Source organism: Thamnophis sirtalis, unplaced genomic scaffold (assembly GCF_051295495.1).
Source record: "Thamnophis sirtalis isolate CommonGarterSnake01/CBP01778 unplaced genomic scaffold, rThaSir2_p1.2 scaffold_9, whole genome shotgun sequence".
NCBI lineage: Eukaryota > Metazoa > Chordata > Lepidosauria > Squamata > Natricidae > Thamnophis > Thamnophis sirtalis.
Genome location: NW_028261389.1, coordinates 12,653,069 through 12,669,996, shown reverse-complemented (window position 1 = coordinate 12,669,996; position 16,928 = coordinate 12,653,069). Strand labels below are relative to the sequence as shown.

The 16,928-nt window shown below is 43.9% G+C and overlaps 1 protein-coding gene across 3 annotated transcripts in view; it reads right to left on the bottom strand.

Moving 5' to 3' along the window:
- LMO3 (LIM domain only 3) overlaps window positions 1-16,928 on the bottom strand; it is a 125,390-nt gene that overhangs the window by 84,522 nt on the left and 23,940 nt on the right. For all 3 annotated transcript variants that reach the window (XM_087722833.1, XM_087722832.1, XM_087722831.1), the window contains exon 2: window positions 10,584-10,797. In XM_087722833.1, coding sequence (XP_087578959.1) covers window positions 10,584-10,789 — 206 coding nt within the window. In that variant the 5' untranslated portion in view covers window positions 10,790-10,797. The remainder of the gene's footprint in view (window positions 1-10,583; window positions 10,798-16,928) is intronic.

The window sequence follows — 16,928 nt, the reverse complement described above, 5'->3', positions numbered from 1 at the left end:
AATAGCCACGCAGCTTGAAATGTTAACAGGGGTTTCCAAATATAAAAATGCACCTTAAAAAACATCTTCATTACAGAAAAAATTGAAGCACACATAGGCAGCCGCAGCACACCTGAATGCTGTTTACAAACGTGTGATTCAGAGAGATGAAACAACATTTCTTGTGCAGACTTTTTAAATGATTTTAATGCAAAGCGAAGTGGAAACCAGCCTGAAGACATTTAAGTTGGGAAGTGTGCAAAAGGTTTGTTTTGATTTTCGTTTGTAATTATATTCTTAGCTATTGTATACATTCCTCCTAATAAAAGTGTGAAAAGGGCATTTGGAATTCAAATACCTCCTTCCCAAGATGACACCTATGAGGTTTTTTTAAAGTGAAAGGGGGAAAAAAAAATCTTCAAGATAACACCTGGCCATTAGTCAGAGGTAACAGATTGTATAGAAGTGGAAATATCGTACTTGTAAGAGGAATCGCTGCCAATCTGAATGACGGGGGAAAGATCAGCCCGTTAAACAAACATCCTTCATCTCCAGGGGGAGGGGGGGGAAAGATGTGTCAGTACTAGTACAGTGGTTCATAAATTAAATATTGTGATGTCTACACACCGAAGGGAATTGCTGGTTTTCTGCAGAACACTCCCCTCACCTCTGTGTTTCTGACACGGGGCTCAATATTTATCTCTCTTTCTTTTTAACACTGTTTTAGCCAGCTAAAACCTAGTCCAGTGAAGGCAAACCTTTTCGGCATCGAGTGCCAAAACAGGAACACGCACGTGGGCACCGGAACCTTGAAACCCGAAGACCAGCTGGTCGGCACGTGGCAGCTGGTCTTCCAGTTTCTGGTCTGTGCAAAGACCAGCTAGCTGGAGCATATACGCGCACCGGAAATTGGAAGATCAGCTGGCGATTCCCACAGTGTGTGCCCACACTGCATGCCATAGCCGATCCATGGTTTTGTCTATTGCCTAATTGTTTTTCATCTACCACAACCTGACTCTATCCAGAGATGTTGGGACAATCCCTTGCCAAGAATTTCTAGCTGTGAAATTGAGGAATTGGAGCAGTTGTGACAACCCACTTGGAGAAACCAAGTGGCAAAATAGCTCATCTCAACAACACAAGGCCTTTCAATTCTGTCCTCCTGTGATCAGCTGGAAAGGTAATGTTGGGATTTGCCCATAATCTCCTGCAATGCGTCAGCAATCCAGGGTAGACAGAAAAGCATAGGTAGTCCTCAACTTACGACTGGTCACTTAGTCAATATTTGAAGTTACAACGAATCCCCTCGGGAGTATTAATGACTCAGTTCTGACGACCGAACAAGCAGTCTGCGTGTACGGCCGTATCAGGGGTGGTATTCACTTACCTTCCCTACCAGTTTGCAAATGTGAGTGTGCTGCTTCCGCGCATGCCCTCAGCCTTCCATGCATGTGCTTTTGGCTAAAAAAAAGGGCCTAAATGGGATACCATAGAGCTGGGTTGGGTGGGCGGGGCCACCCCCAATTTCCACTACCAGTTTGGGCGAATTGAATACTACCTCTGGGCCGTATGCAGTGACTTATGGTCAAGTGACTTAGTCCTATGACAATTAAAAAAAAACCTCATTATTTCCTTTATATTTTCAGCAAAACTGGTCCATTGTCAACCACTGATTCACTTAATGACCAGGGCCTTTGCTTAAGAACCTCTGCACAAAAGTAAAATCAGGTCAGATGGGTGAACCATTTCACAACCGTTACAACTTACAACTATGACGGGCAGGCTTATGGTTATAAGCTGAGGACCGCTCATACTCTACTAGAAACAGTTCCCGCCTATAAAATGTTAAGATCCGCATTTTACAAATTCGCAGCTGATAAAATATGTCTTGCTGAATGCTATTAGCCTTCCTCTTTTATTTTATCCATTCCGGCACATCTTTAAAAAAAATTCTAATTCTGAATAATTTGAGTAAGACATATTAGCTTTAAAAAAAAAAAAGGATGGGGGGAGGGGGGAGATGACTCCCCATCCCTGATCTCTAAAATTGCACAACGTACCAGGGGAAGGGGAAGGGGGAGAAAGGAGAGGGAAGAACAGACAAGGGCAGGAAATGTGTTCTAAAATTGCAGTTCTTTCAACGTCTCACTTGGAGAAACAGAGATATCACAGGTTTTGGCTGTCAGTAAATGACAACTGAGGAGGAAGAGTGAAAACTACCCTGCCATTGGTGTCCACAGCTGTGGCTGCTTTTATCAAAAATGACAAAAGCAGTGTCATGTCATAAATGCTGCCCATTTTCAATGGTGTGTAAAATCACTATGCAAAGAGCCACGGCTTTTACTTTACTTTCCGGAGCATAAGGCTCACTTTTTCCTCCCTGAAAGAGGGTGGAAATGTTGGTGTGTCTTATACACTGAATACGGCCATTTTTGGCCTCCCGAAACCCCACCCCGTGTGTCCCATTTTCTGCAAAAAACGGGGTGCGTAGAGGGCTTGGGAGGCCTGCAGAGTGCTCCTGGGGGCCAGGGAGGGCAAAAATTATTTTTTTAACCTTGTTTTCCTCTTCAAAATCTTGGTGCGTCTTATACTCCAGTGCATCTTATAGTCCGAAAAACACGGTATATGACAACGGTGCGATGCTGTTTTCATCACATGAACTGATTTGACTCTTTCATAGTCATCCAAAGATCCCACCTCTCACCGGAGGATAGAATTAGATTTTTTTTTTTTTAAAAAAGGAATTGCCTTCTTGTAGGATTTGAAGCAGAATACCATTTTCTCTCAAAGCACAGCCACCCTATGTGTTAATGGCAACACAGTTTAAAGATCATCTGCAGCAACCATCTTTAAGCATCTCAAGATGCTTACAACAAAAGAATAGATTCTTTAAAAGCCTATGAAGGGGGTGCAGGTATCCCCCCTTGACTTAGGACCGTTAGTTTAGCCACCATTCAAAATTATGGCAGCATTAAAAAAGGGACTTATGACTGATCCTCATACTTATGACCGTTGCAGTATCCCAACGTGTCCCATGATCAAAATTCAAGCGCTTGACAATTGGCATAGCAATAGCACTTAGACTTATATACCGCTTCATAGTGCTTTTTACAACCCTCTCTAAGCCAGTGGTTCCCAAACTTGGCAACTTTAAGACTTGTGGACTTCAACTCCCAGAATTCTCCAGCCAGCTGGCTGGAGAATTCTGGGAGTTGAAGTCCACAAGTCTTAAAGTTGCCAAGTTTGGGAACCACTGCTCTAAGCGGTTTATTCAGCCTATTGCCCCCAAGAAATTGGAGTCCTCATTTTACCCACCTCGGAGGGATGGAAGGCTGAGTCAACCTTGAACCTGGTGAGATTTGAACTGCCGAACTGCAGCTAGCAGTCAACTGAAGTAGCCTGCAGTACTGCACCATTTTGGCTCTTACGGCATGTCTTTATGATGATTGCAGTGTCTTGGGGTTATGAGACACAGATTTGATATGGATCTGTGACCTTCCCACCTGTCTTACAGCCATTAGCAAAGTGCCCAAAATAGCAATAGCACTAAGACTTATATAGCGCTTCACAGTGCTTTACTGCCCTCTCTAAGCGGTTTACACAGTCAGCATATTAACGTCCGCCACCCAACAATCCACGTCCTCATTTTACTGATGATGGAAGGATGGAATGCTGAGTCAACCTTGAGCAGGTGAGAATCGAACTGCTGACGGTTGGCAGAATTATCCTGCAATACTGCATTTTAACCACTGCTCTTGACGGAAAGTCAATGGGGGAAGCCGGATTTGCTTAAGCATCATGAGATTCACTTAACAACCACTGCAAAATAGGCTGTAAAATTGGGTGTGACTCACTTAATGGCCCCCCAGAAATTTCAGGCCCGAATATGGTGGCAAGTTAAAGACTGCCTGAACCTTGAACTTAACAACTTAACCTGAATCAGATCATCAGTAGATGCAATTTATCCTTCAGATCCATATCAAATCAGCGACTCAGTAGGAAAGCTTATTTGCCTACAAAAGGGAACAACACATTTAATGACCTCCAAAATTAGCATTAAAAATGAGAGCTTTAAAAAAAAAAGAGTGGTTCATCGCATAGCTAAGTACATACGGATGTAATGAGGCAAATGACTATCTGCAATTACTTTAAATGCAACAACTGGAAGTTTACCATAAATAGCACGTCTAAGCATAAGCAACAGGGTGGGGGAGGGGGGAGCTCCTTAGCTAGATGAGTCACGGCGCAGTGGTTAGAGTGCAGTACTGCAGGCTACTTCTGCTGACTGCTGGCTGCCTGAAATTTGGCAGTTCGAATCTCACCAGGCTCAAGGTTGACTCAGCCTACCATCCTTCCGAGTTCAATAAAATGAGGATCCAGATTGTTGGGGGCAATAGGCTGACTCTGTAAACCGCTTACAGAGGGCTCTAAAACACTGGGAAGCGGTATATAAGTCTAAGTGCTATTGCTATATCAGAAAATAGGAATGTGGTGGCTCAGTGGCTAAGACGCTGAGCTTGTTGATCAGAAAGGTCAGCAGTTCAGCGGTTCAAATCCCTAGCGCTGCGTGACGGAGTGAACTCCCGTTACTTCTGCCAACCTAGCAGTTTGAAAGCATGTAAAAATGCAAGTAGAAAAATAGGGACCACCTTTGGTGGGAAGGTAATAATGTTCCATGCACCTTCGGCATTTAGTCTCGCCACAGTGGTTAAGTGAATTGCTGCAATTTTAAGTTAGTAATACGGTTGTTAAGCGAATCGGGTTTCCCCGTTAACTTTGCTTGTCAGGAGATCGCAAAAGGTGATTACATGACCTTGGGACACGGCAACCATCGTAACTATGAACCAGTTGCACCAAGCGCCTGAATTTTGATCATGCGATCATGGAGTTGCTGCAAAGGGTCGCATCTGTGAAAAACGGCCCCAAGTCACTTTTTTTCAGTGCTGTTACAACTCTGAATGGTTACTAAATGAACTGTTGTAAGTTGAGGACTACCTGTAGTAGACACAAGCCTGGCCCCGGGAGGATAAGGAGTAATTCTCCCCTCACTCTTTATCTGACCCTGTTAATTGAAAATGCTCGGGGTTGAACCTGGGAATTTTTGTATGCAAAACATGCGGTCTACTTTGAATAACCGTCATTTTCCCCGGCGGAATTCCTAGGCAATTATTTCATTTTCTATTAATGTTTCCCATGGGTTGCAGAACAATCAAGTTGCCGTTTTATTTGGCTCCTTGCTTATGAGCTCACTACAGACAGTTGGCAGGTGAATTTTCTAAAGCTCAACTTGTTCCCCCCCCCCCAGAAATACCCTGTTTTCCCCAAAATAAGACCTCCCTGGATAATAAGCCCAATCGAGCCGAGGTGGCGCAATGGTTAGAGTGCTGTACTGCAGCCACTTCAGCTGACTGTTATCTGCAGTTCGGCTGTTGAAATCTCACCGGCTCAGGGTTGACTCAGCCTTCCATCCTTCCGAGGTGGGTAAAATGAGGACCCAGACTGTGGGAGCGATATGCTGACTCTGTAAACCGCTTAGAGAGGGCTGAAAGCCCTATGAAGTGGTATATAAGTCTAACTGCTATTGCTATTGAGTGCATGCGCTAAAATAAACCCTCCCCCAAAATATTGCGACACAGCAGCAGCCATGAGGTGACCACGCTCGCCATTTCCTGCGCCTCAAAAATAATAAGACCTCCCCGAAAATAAGGCCAAGTGATTATTTCGGGGGTCAAAAGAAAATAAGACTCTTGTCTTATTTTCAGGGAGACCGGTAATCGAAGGTGTTATGAAGAAATTGATTGATCTTGGTATTTTTTTCTAGTCCATCTGGGTTCGTAAAAAATGACATGCTTCCGTCTTTTAATTGAATTTTGTCCAAATTAACAAGACTACCTATTTTCTTTGCACTCAACAAATTAAAACAAAGACAGAAAATAAGGCGAGGTAGGGTGGGGTAGGTGAGAATACCACATCCCTTTCTCCTCAGCTTTTGTCTTATTCCAATAATGGAAAGAAATTCCTTAAAGAATTACAAGTGGTCCTCGACTTACGTCCATAACGGAGCCCAAAAAAATTTTATGACTTTTTTTGCAAGTGTTGTTAAGTGACTCACTGAAGTTGTTAAGGGAGTAACAGGGTTGTTAAGTGAATCTGCCTTCCCCACTGACTTTGCTTTTCAGAAGATTGGGAAAAGGGACCACTCGACCCATGGACCCTGCAACCGTCATAAATAGGCCAAATGTTTGAATTTTGATCACGTGACTGTGAGGATGCTGCAGAGGTTGTTAAGTGTGAAAAACGGGCATGAGTCACTTTTCTCAGGACCGTTGTAAGTCCAAACCGTCACTGAATGAACTGTTGTTAAGTTGAGGACTACCTGTATTACCTCCGAGTTTGTCAAATGGCCAAATGTGAGATGCAAAGAACCAAAAATGACTTTAAGAAGAGACCAGACAGTACAGTTATAGAGACTAATCTGATTTTGAACTTAACAACGGCAGCAAGATTGTTGGTGGCACAGTACTGGAAGAAGGAAGAATTGCCTACTATTCAAGAATGGACGTTAAAAGTAATAAACTTAGGAGAGAGGGCCAAAATCTCAGCATACTTGAAGGACTATTCAGATGAGAAATACAAGTTGGAATGGAGAAGACAGACTGATTATATTCAAAATAAATATTGGACTAAGAAATTTCAGTTAGCTTATGAATGAATGAACAAGGAACGTTACAATTTACCTAAAGTTAGCTTAATAAAAGGGGAGTTAAAGTATAAGTGAAGGTACGATGCTAAAGTTAGTTTATGTTAGTGTATGATTGTTAAATGTTTATACCCTGTATTTTGCTCTGAGAGGTTGGGGGGGGGAAGGTTGGAGAGGGCGCAGGGTTGGGGTGGAGGGAGAGAAGGGGAAATACTTATAAAATCTATTAAAACTTTAATTAAAAAAAAAAAGAGACCAGACAGTCACTTGTATGAAATGGTATAGGGCCGTGATGGCAAACCTATGGCATAGGTGCCACAGGTGCAATGGTGGGTTGCAGGAGGTACACCACAGTACAGGCATACCGGAGCCTGCCCGGAGAACAGGATACCGTTCCCGGTACAGTGCTCTGGAGGGTCCACCCGCTTGCCCGAGCTCCTTACTGGTCTTTTAGGTTTTCGGCACTTCTGCACACGGTGCGTACAGCGCCTACAGGACACTCTGCTAAGCAGCTGGAGCCTTGCGGAGGCTCACGGAGGCACTAAGACGCATGCACGCATGCCTATGTGGATGCTGCCGGGCTTGTTTCAACCGTACTGGTTGGAATGGGATCCGGAACTCACCACTGCGCAGGTGGCACACGGAGCCCTCTCTGCGGGCACGTCAGCCATCGCCCCAGCTCAGCTCCACCGTGCATGTGCACATGCCTCCCACCGGCCAGCTGATTTTCAGGTCTCTGCTGCACATGCATGTGGGGTGGGGCGCATGTGGGAGACACGTGTGCATACATGGGGGGTGGGGTGCAGGGTTCCCCCCTGTGGCCCATTTTTGGTCCCGAGAAGCTGCAGGGAGGCCTACTACGCCCCAAATGGGGCGCTTGGGGGGGTTGCATGTGCATGCACAGTGGCACATGTGTGTGTGGGGGGGGGTTGTGCACACATTGCATTATTGGTGCAGGCACACGCGAGTGCTGGCTTTCAGCATGCAACAACAAAAAGGTTAGCCATCCCTGGTATAGGATCTCCTGCTTGAGCAGGGGACTGGACTAGAAGACCTCCACAGTACCTTCCAGATCTACTCTGATTATGATTCAGTCAGAACGACTCCATGAACCGATCAGCAAAGTTTCTTGATTGCCACTCGCCTATAACAAGGATCTTCTCAGACTAAATGCACTCCCTTGGGAGCAACCAGGTAAAGTTTCCAAGGATTTGGGGTAGGGGGCAGTGGGGAGGGGCAAGTCTCTGTTGCTTCCATCTCTGATTCCAAGCTAGTTAATCTCTGAACTCCATTCCCCAATCTAGCTGTATATTCCACCATACCAAGAATCTGGGGAAGGCTCTGATGAGGGCTCTGTGTCAGAGGCAGAGATGCGGCCAGGGCTGTCTGACAGTTATCAGCTGCCTTCGGAGTCAGACATCCGTCAGGCAGATGAACAGCTAGAGCCTGTTCCCAGGGTGCACATGCGCAGAGTTGCATGGAAGGAAACAGCTAAGGAACAAGGGTTGACTTGGGAGCAAAGCCACAGGTGGATGGTGAATGGCCCCTCCCAGAGGGAATAAAAAAGGAGCGAAAGGGGAGGGGTGTTTGCAGGAGACAATTAGTTCATTCCTGCATTATTGCCAAGTATTGCGGCGTCTGAAAGATATCGGCCTGGCCACTCTCCAAGCCTGATAAAGGTTGGTAATTGTGAACTACCTTGAAAGACTGTGGGAGAGGAAAGACTTTGCTGGAGAGAAATTTAGTGTAAATTAAATAAAAGGGGTTTATCGGGACGAGGACTCGGTTTCGTGCTGCTAGGGAAGCCTAGATCAGAACACAGAATCTCTCTAGAAATTAGCAGCTTCTCAGTTTCTCATTTTTTCCATTCGGTTCTATGGAAAGATATCAGAACTCTTCCCCCCCCCCCCCCCGAATGAAACTGCTTTTTTTTTTTAAAGCAGAATTTCTGTGTCCACCACCACGGCAGTATCTAGAGAGCTGCAAACCTATGACAACCAAATTCACTTCTTCTACTACAGTGTTTCTCAACCTTGGCGACTTTAAGTCCTGTGGACTTCAAGTCGCCAAGATTGAGAAACACTGCTCCACTATGTTGTCTCAAAAACAGATCCTTATGTTTGACTTAAATATTCCCATCTGAATGTTGAGAGCAAACATGCTGATTATGTGTTAGCATCTCTGACTGACACGAAAAATAATTTTGATGTGAACTGTCAGCGCTCAGCAGGATCAGCTGGGTAATAGCCAGCAATATCGGAAATGTTTGCATACAACATCACGTACTTATGCATCTCTGTATGAAATGTTGCACGAGTCTTAAAGGAAAGCATGAAGAACTGTTTCCCATGTGGAACTTTAAAATGTGCAAAGGGGAAGGGATAAAACATTTCAAATTTTTGCTGAAATTAGAGTGTTTTTTTAATGATCTTTGAGCGTGTTCTCCTATAAAACGTGGTGCCTTAGACAAATTCTAAAGATAAAAGGCAAGGTCTCTGCTAACCATAATTGCCACCATCATTGCTTCGGCAATGTTATCATTGCTTCGTCTTTTGGTGAAGACAAAACAGTTCATCCATGAATCCTCACAAGCTCTGAAAATGCTCTCGTAATCATCAGATTCAGAAAACAAGCCTGCATTCTGCCCCATGTGTTTTTCTGGCTTGCAGCTTTCCTTGATATTTGCAATTCTGGCTGTCAACCACCGCAAAGGAAAGTACCTTTTGTTTATACAGTTTGAACAAAAAGGTGATAGCTACACTTGACTGTTATTTAGGAAAATAAAATAAACAGGTCAGGAAAGTCTTAATGGCCCAAATTCTAACAACATTCACTGCAGAAAACTCGGGAGGGAAAAAGAGAAGGAGGAGTGGGATTTGAGCCCAAGAAATGTTACTTTTTAATTTACCGAATCAAGGATATATATTGATAGCAGTGTACTGCAAAGCAGTATTGGATCTGGGTACTTGAGAGACCGCCTGCTGCCAATTACCTCCCAAAGACCCATTAGATCACACAGGGTTGGCCTCCTCCGGGTTCCGTCTACTAGCCAATGCCACCTGGCTACTACCCGGGGGAGGGCCTTCTCTGTGGCAGCTCCGGCCCTCTGGAACGAACTCCCCACAGGGATTCGGACATTCACCTCTCTCCAGGCCTTCCGAAAAGCCGTCAAAACCTGGCTTTGCCGGCAGGCCTGGGGTTGATGAGTTCCCCTCCCCGCTCGACTTGTGTGGTTGCGTGATTCTTGCTTATTTTAATTCTGTTCTATGTTCCCCTTTTCCCCCTTTTTGAATTGTTCGCCGCCCTGAGTCCTTCCCGGAGAAGGGCGGCATACAAATAATAAAATTCAAATTCAAAATTCAAAGCAAAGACCTATGGCAAATTAGGAAAGGATTTCCCCCCTGACTGTTTTACCTGTCGAGCTTCCCATCACCTGCACCCTTGGCCTGCACTGGGGATAGTTTTATTATGTAGTAACTATTGGCCTAGAGGGAAGGGAAAAAACAGGAATCGGACAGATTTTTAAGCAACTGTGCTAAATAGAGGTTGCCTGCAAACGTATTCTACCACTAGTGTTAATAAAGTCATGGCAGAACACACTCATATCAGCACAAAGCTACTCTAGCACATCTTTAAAAAAATAAATCTCCCATTGAGTGGAATAGATGTGTGAAGGCATGGACTCAAATCGGTTTATAGACGATGCGCTGCCCCCCCCCCCCGTTTGAAGCCACATTTGTATGCTTGCCATGGTGCATCCATCTGGCAAGGTATCCGTAGCAACAGTCAAAAATGGCCAGCTTCATTTGGGCTACACGGCATGCGGTGCAAAGGAAGGGAACCAAACAGGGATGGGGGGGAGAAAAAAAATTCAATTGGGTGCGCTGAAGAATGTCAGTCCTACCTTAGGTAGTCTCGGCGGCAGAGGATAAGGTTGGCTTTGGTGTACAAGGTAGAGCCCACTTCCCCCAAGCGACAGTCACAGCAGGCACATTTCAGGCAGTCCTCATGCCAGTATTTGTCCAGGGCCTTGAGGAGATACCTGTCCTTGATCTTACGGTTGCAGCCAGCACAACCTTTCGGTTTGGTGTCTGGCTGGACAGAGAGCATTTGTATGCCTAAAAACAGAAGAACGAAGAAGAATTTACTTGGGATATTCAGGATGGAGCTATGGCAAATTAGGAATTCTGCTGGTCTTCCTTTGGGGAGCCTCAAAAGTTTCTCCCTTCCCATTTTATTGGTAGTCGTCTTCACCGGCAGAAGAGCCTGAGAAAGATTCTTAGATTCTTAGACCAAAGACAGATCTGGCACCCTCTCCTTAGCAATAGCAGTTAGACTTATATACCGCTTCATAGGGCTTTCAGCCCTCTCCAAGCGGTTTACAGAGTCAGCATATTGCCCCCACAGTCTGGGTCCTCATTTTACCCACCTCGGAAGGATGGAAGGCTGAGTCAACCTTGAGCCGGTGAGATTTGAACCGCCGAACTGCAGCTAACAGTCAGCTGAAGTGGCTGCAGTACTGCACCTTAACCACTGTGCCACCTCGGCTCTCCTTCCAGAGAAGTCTACCAAAGCACCTGAGAACAATAATCTCCTTCCCATTGTTGTTTCCTAAGGTAAGGTAAAGGTTCCCCTCGCACAGGCGTGCTAGTCGTTCCCAACTCTAGGGGGCAGTGCTCATCTCAGTTTCAAAAGCCAGCGTTGTCCAAAGACATCTCCGTAGTCATGTGGCTGGCATGACTAAATGCCGAAGGCGCACGGAATGCTGTTACCTTCCCACCAAAAGTGATCCCTATTTTTCTACTTACATTTTTACGTGCTTTCAAACTGCTAGGTTGGCAGAAGCTGGTACAAGTAATGGGAGCTCACTCCGTTACGCGGCGCTAGGGATTTGAACCGCTGAACTGCTGACCTTTCTGATCAACAAGCTCAGCATCTTAGCCACTGAGCCACTGCATCCCTTTGTTGTTTCCTAGCATCTCCTAAATATAGATAGTCCTCAATTTAGAACTATGCATTTAATGACCAAAGTCACAATGGCAGTGAAAAAAGTGACTTATGACCATTTTTTACACTTACGGCCCTTGCAGCATCCCCATGGTGACATGATCAAAATTCAGACACTTGGCAACTGCTTCATATTTATGACAGTCCCGGGATCAAGTGATCATTGTTTGTGACCTCCCGACAAGCAAAGTCAACGGGAAAGCCCGATTCACTTAGCATCCGTGTTACTAACTTAACAACTGCAGCAATTTAGTTAACAACTGTGGCAGGAAAGGTCGCAAAATGGGGCAGAACTCACTTATCAACTGTCTCATTTAGCAACAAAAAATGGGGGCTCAATTGCGGTCGTAAGTTGAGGACTACATGTAGCAAAGTTCCATATTGTCATTGTGGTACATGAACCTGGGTTTGTCTAATGCTGGTTTGTCTTCATTAACCTGGGTTTGTCTAATGCTGGTTTAGAGTCATCAAAGTTGATGATCACTGCCAACTCTTGTGTCAATAAATCTCCCAAGTTAATTTTGTGCTCTATGACAAAAGGCTTCCTATTGTCCTTTCTGAAGGTATTATCCATAAATTTTCACTGGGTAACCCTGTCATTCTCCTACTACAAGAAAAAGAATCTTCTCTATCCACTCTCTACATACTAAAAGGTAAAGGTTCCCCTCACACATATGTGCTACTTGTTCCCGACCCTAGGGGGCGGTGCTCATCTCCGTTTCAAAACCGAAGAGCCAACACTGTCCGAAGACGTCTCCATGATCATGTGGCCGGCATGACTCAATGCCAAAGGCGCACAGAAGGCGCACTGTTACCTTCCCACCAAAGATGGTTCCTATTTTTCTACTTGCGTCTTTACATGCTTTCGAATGCTAGGTTGGCAGAAGTTGGGACAAGTAACAGGAGCTCACTCTCTTACGCGGTCGCCGAACTGGTGACCTTTCTGATCGACAAGCTGAGCGTCTTAGACACTGAGCCACCATGTCCCTCCTCTATATATTACACATAGCTTTATATGTTCCTGTTTGGTCTTACAATTAAAGTTCATCTAAGCAAATTTTAATAGCATCCCTAAAAAGGATACCGTACTCTCCCATTTTTCCATCAGGGTAAATTTTATTTAAAGTAGGTGAACATTAAAATATTTGTGAGAATCAATATGGCATGCATACAAGGCCATACATACAACACAGCACACAGCAGGACAAATATAACCACATGCCATTTGATTTCCAAAAGGACCTAAATGTCTATAAACATTGCAAATTAATAGATGTACAAAAAGGGAGAACCTTTTCCTTGTCTCTTTTTCTACTTTGGTATTTTAGTTTTTGTTAATTTTGTTCCATTCATCTTATTTTTCCTTCTATTAACATTATATATTAGATATAGTTTTGACATTATTGTCTTTAAAATATCTTAATATTAACTACTTAGCTTAAGACCAAAACCTCTATTGTACAACAAATACTTTGCTGGTAGTCACAGTGGGTTTTTTTTCCCAAAGTTATATTCAACTCTGAATGAAAAAGCCAAATAATTTTAATGTTTTCAATATTATTATCCTACATTAGAATTGATAGAATTGCTTTTTTCCTCTTCTCTATTTTCAGTACATCTAAATAATAGAACGTTAGTAATCTTTAATTATAGCATATAGGTAATCCTCAACTTACAATTGAGCCCAAAACTTCCAGAGCCTTGGTGGTGCAGTGGTTAGAGTGCAGTACTGCAGGCCACTTCTGACAGCAATTTGGCAGTTCAAATCTCACCAGGCTCAAGGTTGACTCAGCCTTTCAACCTTCCGAGGTGGGTAAAATGAGGACCCAGATTGTTGGTGGGCAATAGGCTGACTCTGTAAACCGCTTAGAGAGGGCTGTAAAGCACTGTGAAGCGGTATAGAAGTCTAAGTGCTTTTGCTAATGCTATTGATAAGCCAGGCAGTTGTTAAGTGAGTTTTGCCCCATTTTATGATCTTTTTACCACAGTTGTTAAGTGAATCAGTGTACTGCACCTCTAGCTTCCCCCATTGACTTTGCTTGTGGAAAGCTTTCTGGGATGGTTACAAATGGTGATCACATGACCCTGGGCCATGGCAACGGTCATAAACACCTGCCAGTTGCCAAGCGCCTGAATTTTGATTGTGGGGATGCGGCAACAATCGTAAATCACTTTTTTCCCCAATGCCGTTGTAACTTTGAACGGTCACTAAATGGTTGTAATTTGAGAACTACCCATATAAATATCACCATACTAAAATTAGAAACCCCAGAAAGAATATTCCAGAGTTTAATTCCCTCCTAACTATAGAATTCACTGGATCGCTTTAGGCCATCACGTTATGTATTGCAATGTTTTTCCTTTCGCGAAGCTGGGATGGGTGTGGCCTGCATGTGACACATCCCGCCTCTGGGCCGCCAATTTGACACCCCTGCTTTGGGGGAACCATTATCCCTCAGCACACTATTATTATTGTTGTTGTTGTTGTTGTTATGTTAATTTTGGGTGATATTCACAGCCTTTGGGGCCGGTTGGTAGCTCAACAGCTCGAGTCCTAACCAAGGACTAGGAACTGTTAAGGTAACATCAGAGGATATAAGCTGTTCCAAGTAGGGTGGTTTTTTGTAGAGTCAGAATGTTCAAGTCTGATAAATTTAGAATTTCCAAATAGCAAGGTAGCCCTTTGGGCTCCAAGGGCTCCAATTACAATTGGGACAACACATGGTTTCTTTTTCCACAGTCGCTCAACTTCAATTTGCAAGTCCTGGTATTTTATTATTTTTTTTCTTGCTGCTTATCTTCAATTCGTGCATCCCCAGGTATTGCAATGTCAATGAACCAAACTTTTTTCTTTTCAACTATTGTTATGTCAGGTGTGTTCTGGGCCAAGTGCCTGTCAGTCTGAATTCTGAAGTCCCACAAGATCTTGACTTTCTCATTCTCTAAAACCTTCTCAACCTGATGGTCCCAGTGGTTTTTGCTGTACTCAAATCCAAACTTTTGGCACAATTTCCAGTGAATGATCTTAGCAACGCGGTCATGGCGTTGTAGGTAGTCATATTATTATTATTATTATTAACAACAACAACAACAACATATAAGCAATCCATCATCCATTAAACAGTGTGTCATCTGGGTACAAATATTTTGTGCAGTAACAATCATATTCATTATTTATCTATTCCAGTTTAATACCAATACCTTAAATATCTAATACTATAACAATCTTCTTCTTACCAGATTTAGCTCTATTAATTATATTAACTCTATTAATGCATTTTTACGCAGTTAATTTTACTTCTAATTCTTATATTTATTTTCTAATCATCGATGAAACGATTCCCATATAATAGTCAGTTTGTTCTTTCTCTTTAATTGCCAGTGTTAGTCTGTTCATTTCTGCACATTCTAATATTCTACCTTGTGGAATTGTAGTTACAAGGGTAAAATGGAGACATTTTACCTCAAACTCCCAGAGACAAGGAAAAATAGATGCAACAGATTAAAAAAAAAAAAAGAGATTCATATATTATCTCCACCACACGTCACCTAAATGCTAAAAGCACTTCACCATGATCATCTGAACTCTCAATAGGTAGGATCTAAAGATTGCCACCCGTTGAAAACCTTTCCCGAATTTATCCAACCCAGCTTTTATAGCAGTACAGATGCATATTTCGTTACTGGCCAAGTAGAAGCCACAAATAATTTGCTGTAATAGGATTTGTTGCTTTCGTTAGGTTCAATCAGGCACACTTGGGGCATACATATTTTAAACAAATCAGAGATGAGCATATAAACATCAATCCAATTGTATTTATTAATCAAATTTATATAGCTGCCCATCTCATCTGAGGAGATTCTGAATGGAGAACAACAGTTCTGATCAAAACAACCAATAAAAGCGAAAATATAAAATCTGTATTAATAAAATACCATAAATACCAGGCCTGAGGAGATAGCAAAGTCTGAAGGACTTTTGGGGATATAAAAAAGGATGGGCATAATTTTGGGGAGGAAGAATATTCCATAAGACCTCCTTGGGCCCACCAAGTACCCCAAGCAGACAGGACCTGAAGCATATCTTCTCTGCCAGATCTAATGGAATAGGCCAGTGATGGCGAACCTTTTTCGCCTCGGGTGCCAAAAGTACGATAGCATGCATGCACCCACCCCCATAATTTAATACCCCCTGCACCATGCTCCCTGAGCATGCGTGCGGGACCCCCCCCCCCCCCACTGACCCGTGCATGTGTGCATGACTTTCTTGGAGCCTGGGGAGGGCGAAAACGGCCTCCCCTGTCGGCCAGAAACGACCCATTTTCTGACTTCCGGTGGGCCTGGTAGGTCCGTTTTTTGCCCTCCCCAGGCTCCTTGCAGTGGGTATGATCCAACCATGACCAAGGGGGACAATGTGAGCTCCGTTGATGTAGGACACGGGGCAGCAAACTGTGGCTCTGGAGCCGCATGTGGCTCTTTCATCCCTGTACTGCGGCTCCCTGTCGCTAGTCAGCTCCACAATTGATAGGGCTTTTGGTTAGGACATGTAGAGGAAAAAGGACGCAGCGCTAGAAGGAGAGACTCTATGGTGGGGGAACCAGACTTCCAGTCAGCTCCAGAATTGAACGGGGGGCTTCCGGTTAGGACCTTTGTGGCTCTTTGATTGTTTAAGATTGCTGACCCCTGATGCAGGAGAAAAAATGGCAGAACCTGGGAGATAAAAGAGGGATCTGCCTTGAATCCCTACATAGACTCAAGCCGGACTAAGTCCAACCTCCCTTGAATTATATCAACTTTTATCTAACTCCAAGCAGCTGCTACCTATACATTGAGAAGATTCCTGTATATAGGCTGTTTAGCCATAAATCAGTTTCATTGGACCTGGTCCTTCACACTCCACTTTGCCACTGCTCCGACAGGAACACCAAATCCAGAGTGGGATCAGTGTCCCGAATTGAACTCTGGATGACCTGGGATCATGACTCTCAAGGAAGCCATGAACTTCTGAACTAGGTACTCCAGAGCCCATTTCCAATGAAAGCAAATTAAAGTCCCCCGGAATTATAAATCACTGCCAAATTGAGAATGGAGTCAAGGATCCTGGGCAAGGAATTTGTTTGATTCTTAACAAGAGAATTTTCTCTGAGCTGGACCAGGTTGTTCCCAGGTTCCTAAAGAGGTTGAATGCATTCTCAAATGTATACTGCAAAGAACAGTAATGAAGAAGAGGAGGGGGAGGGAT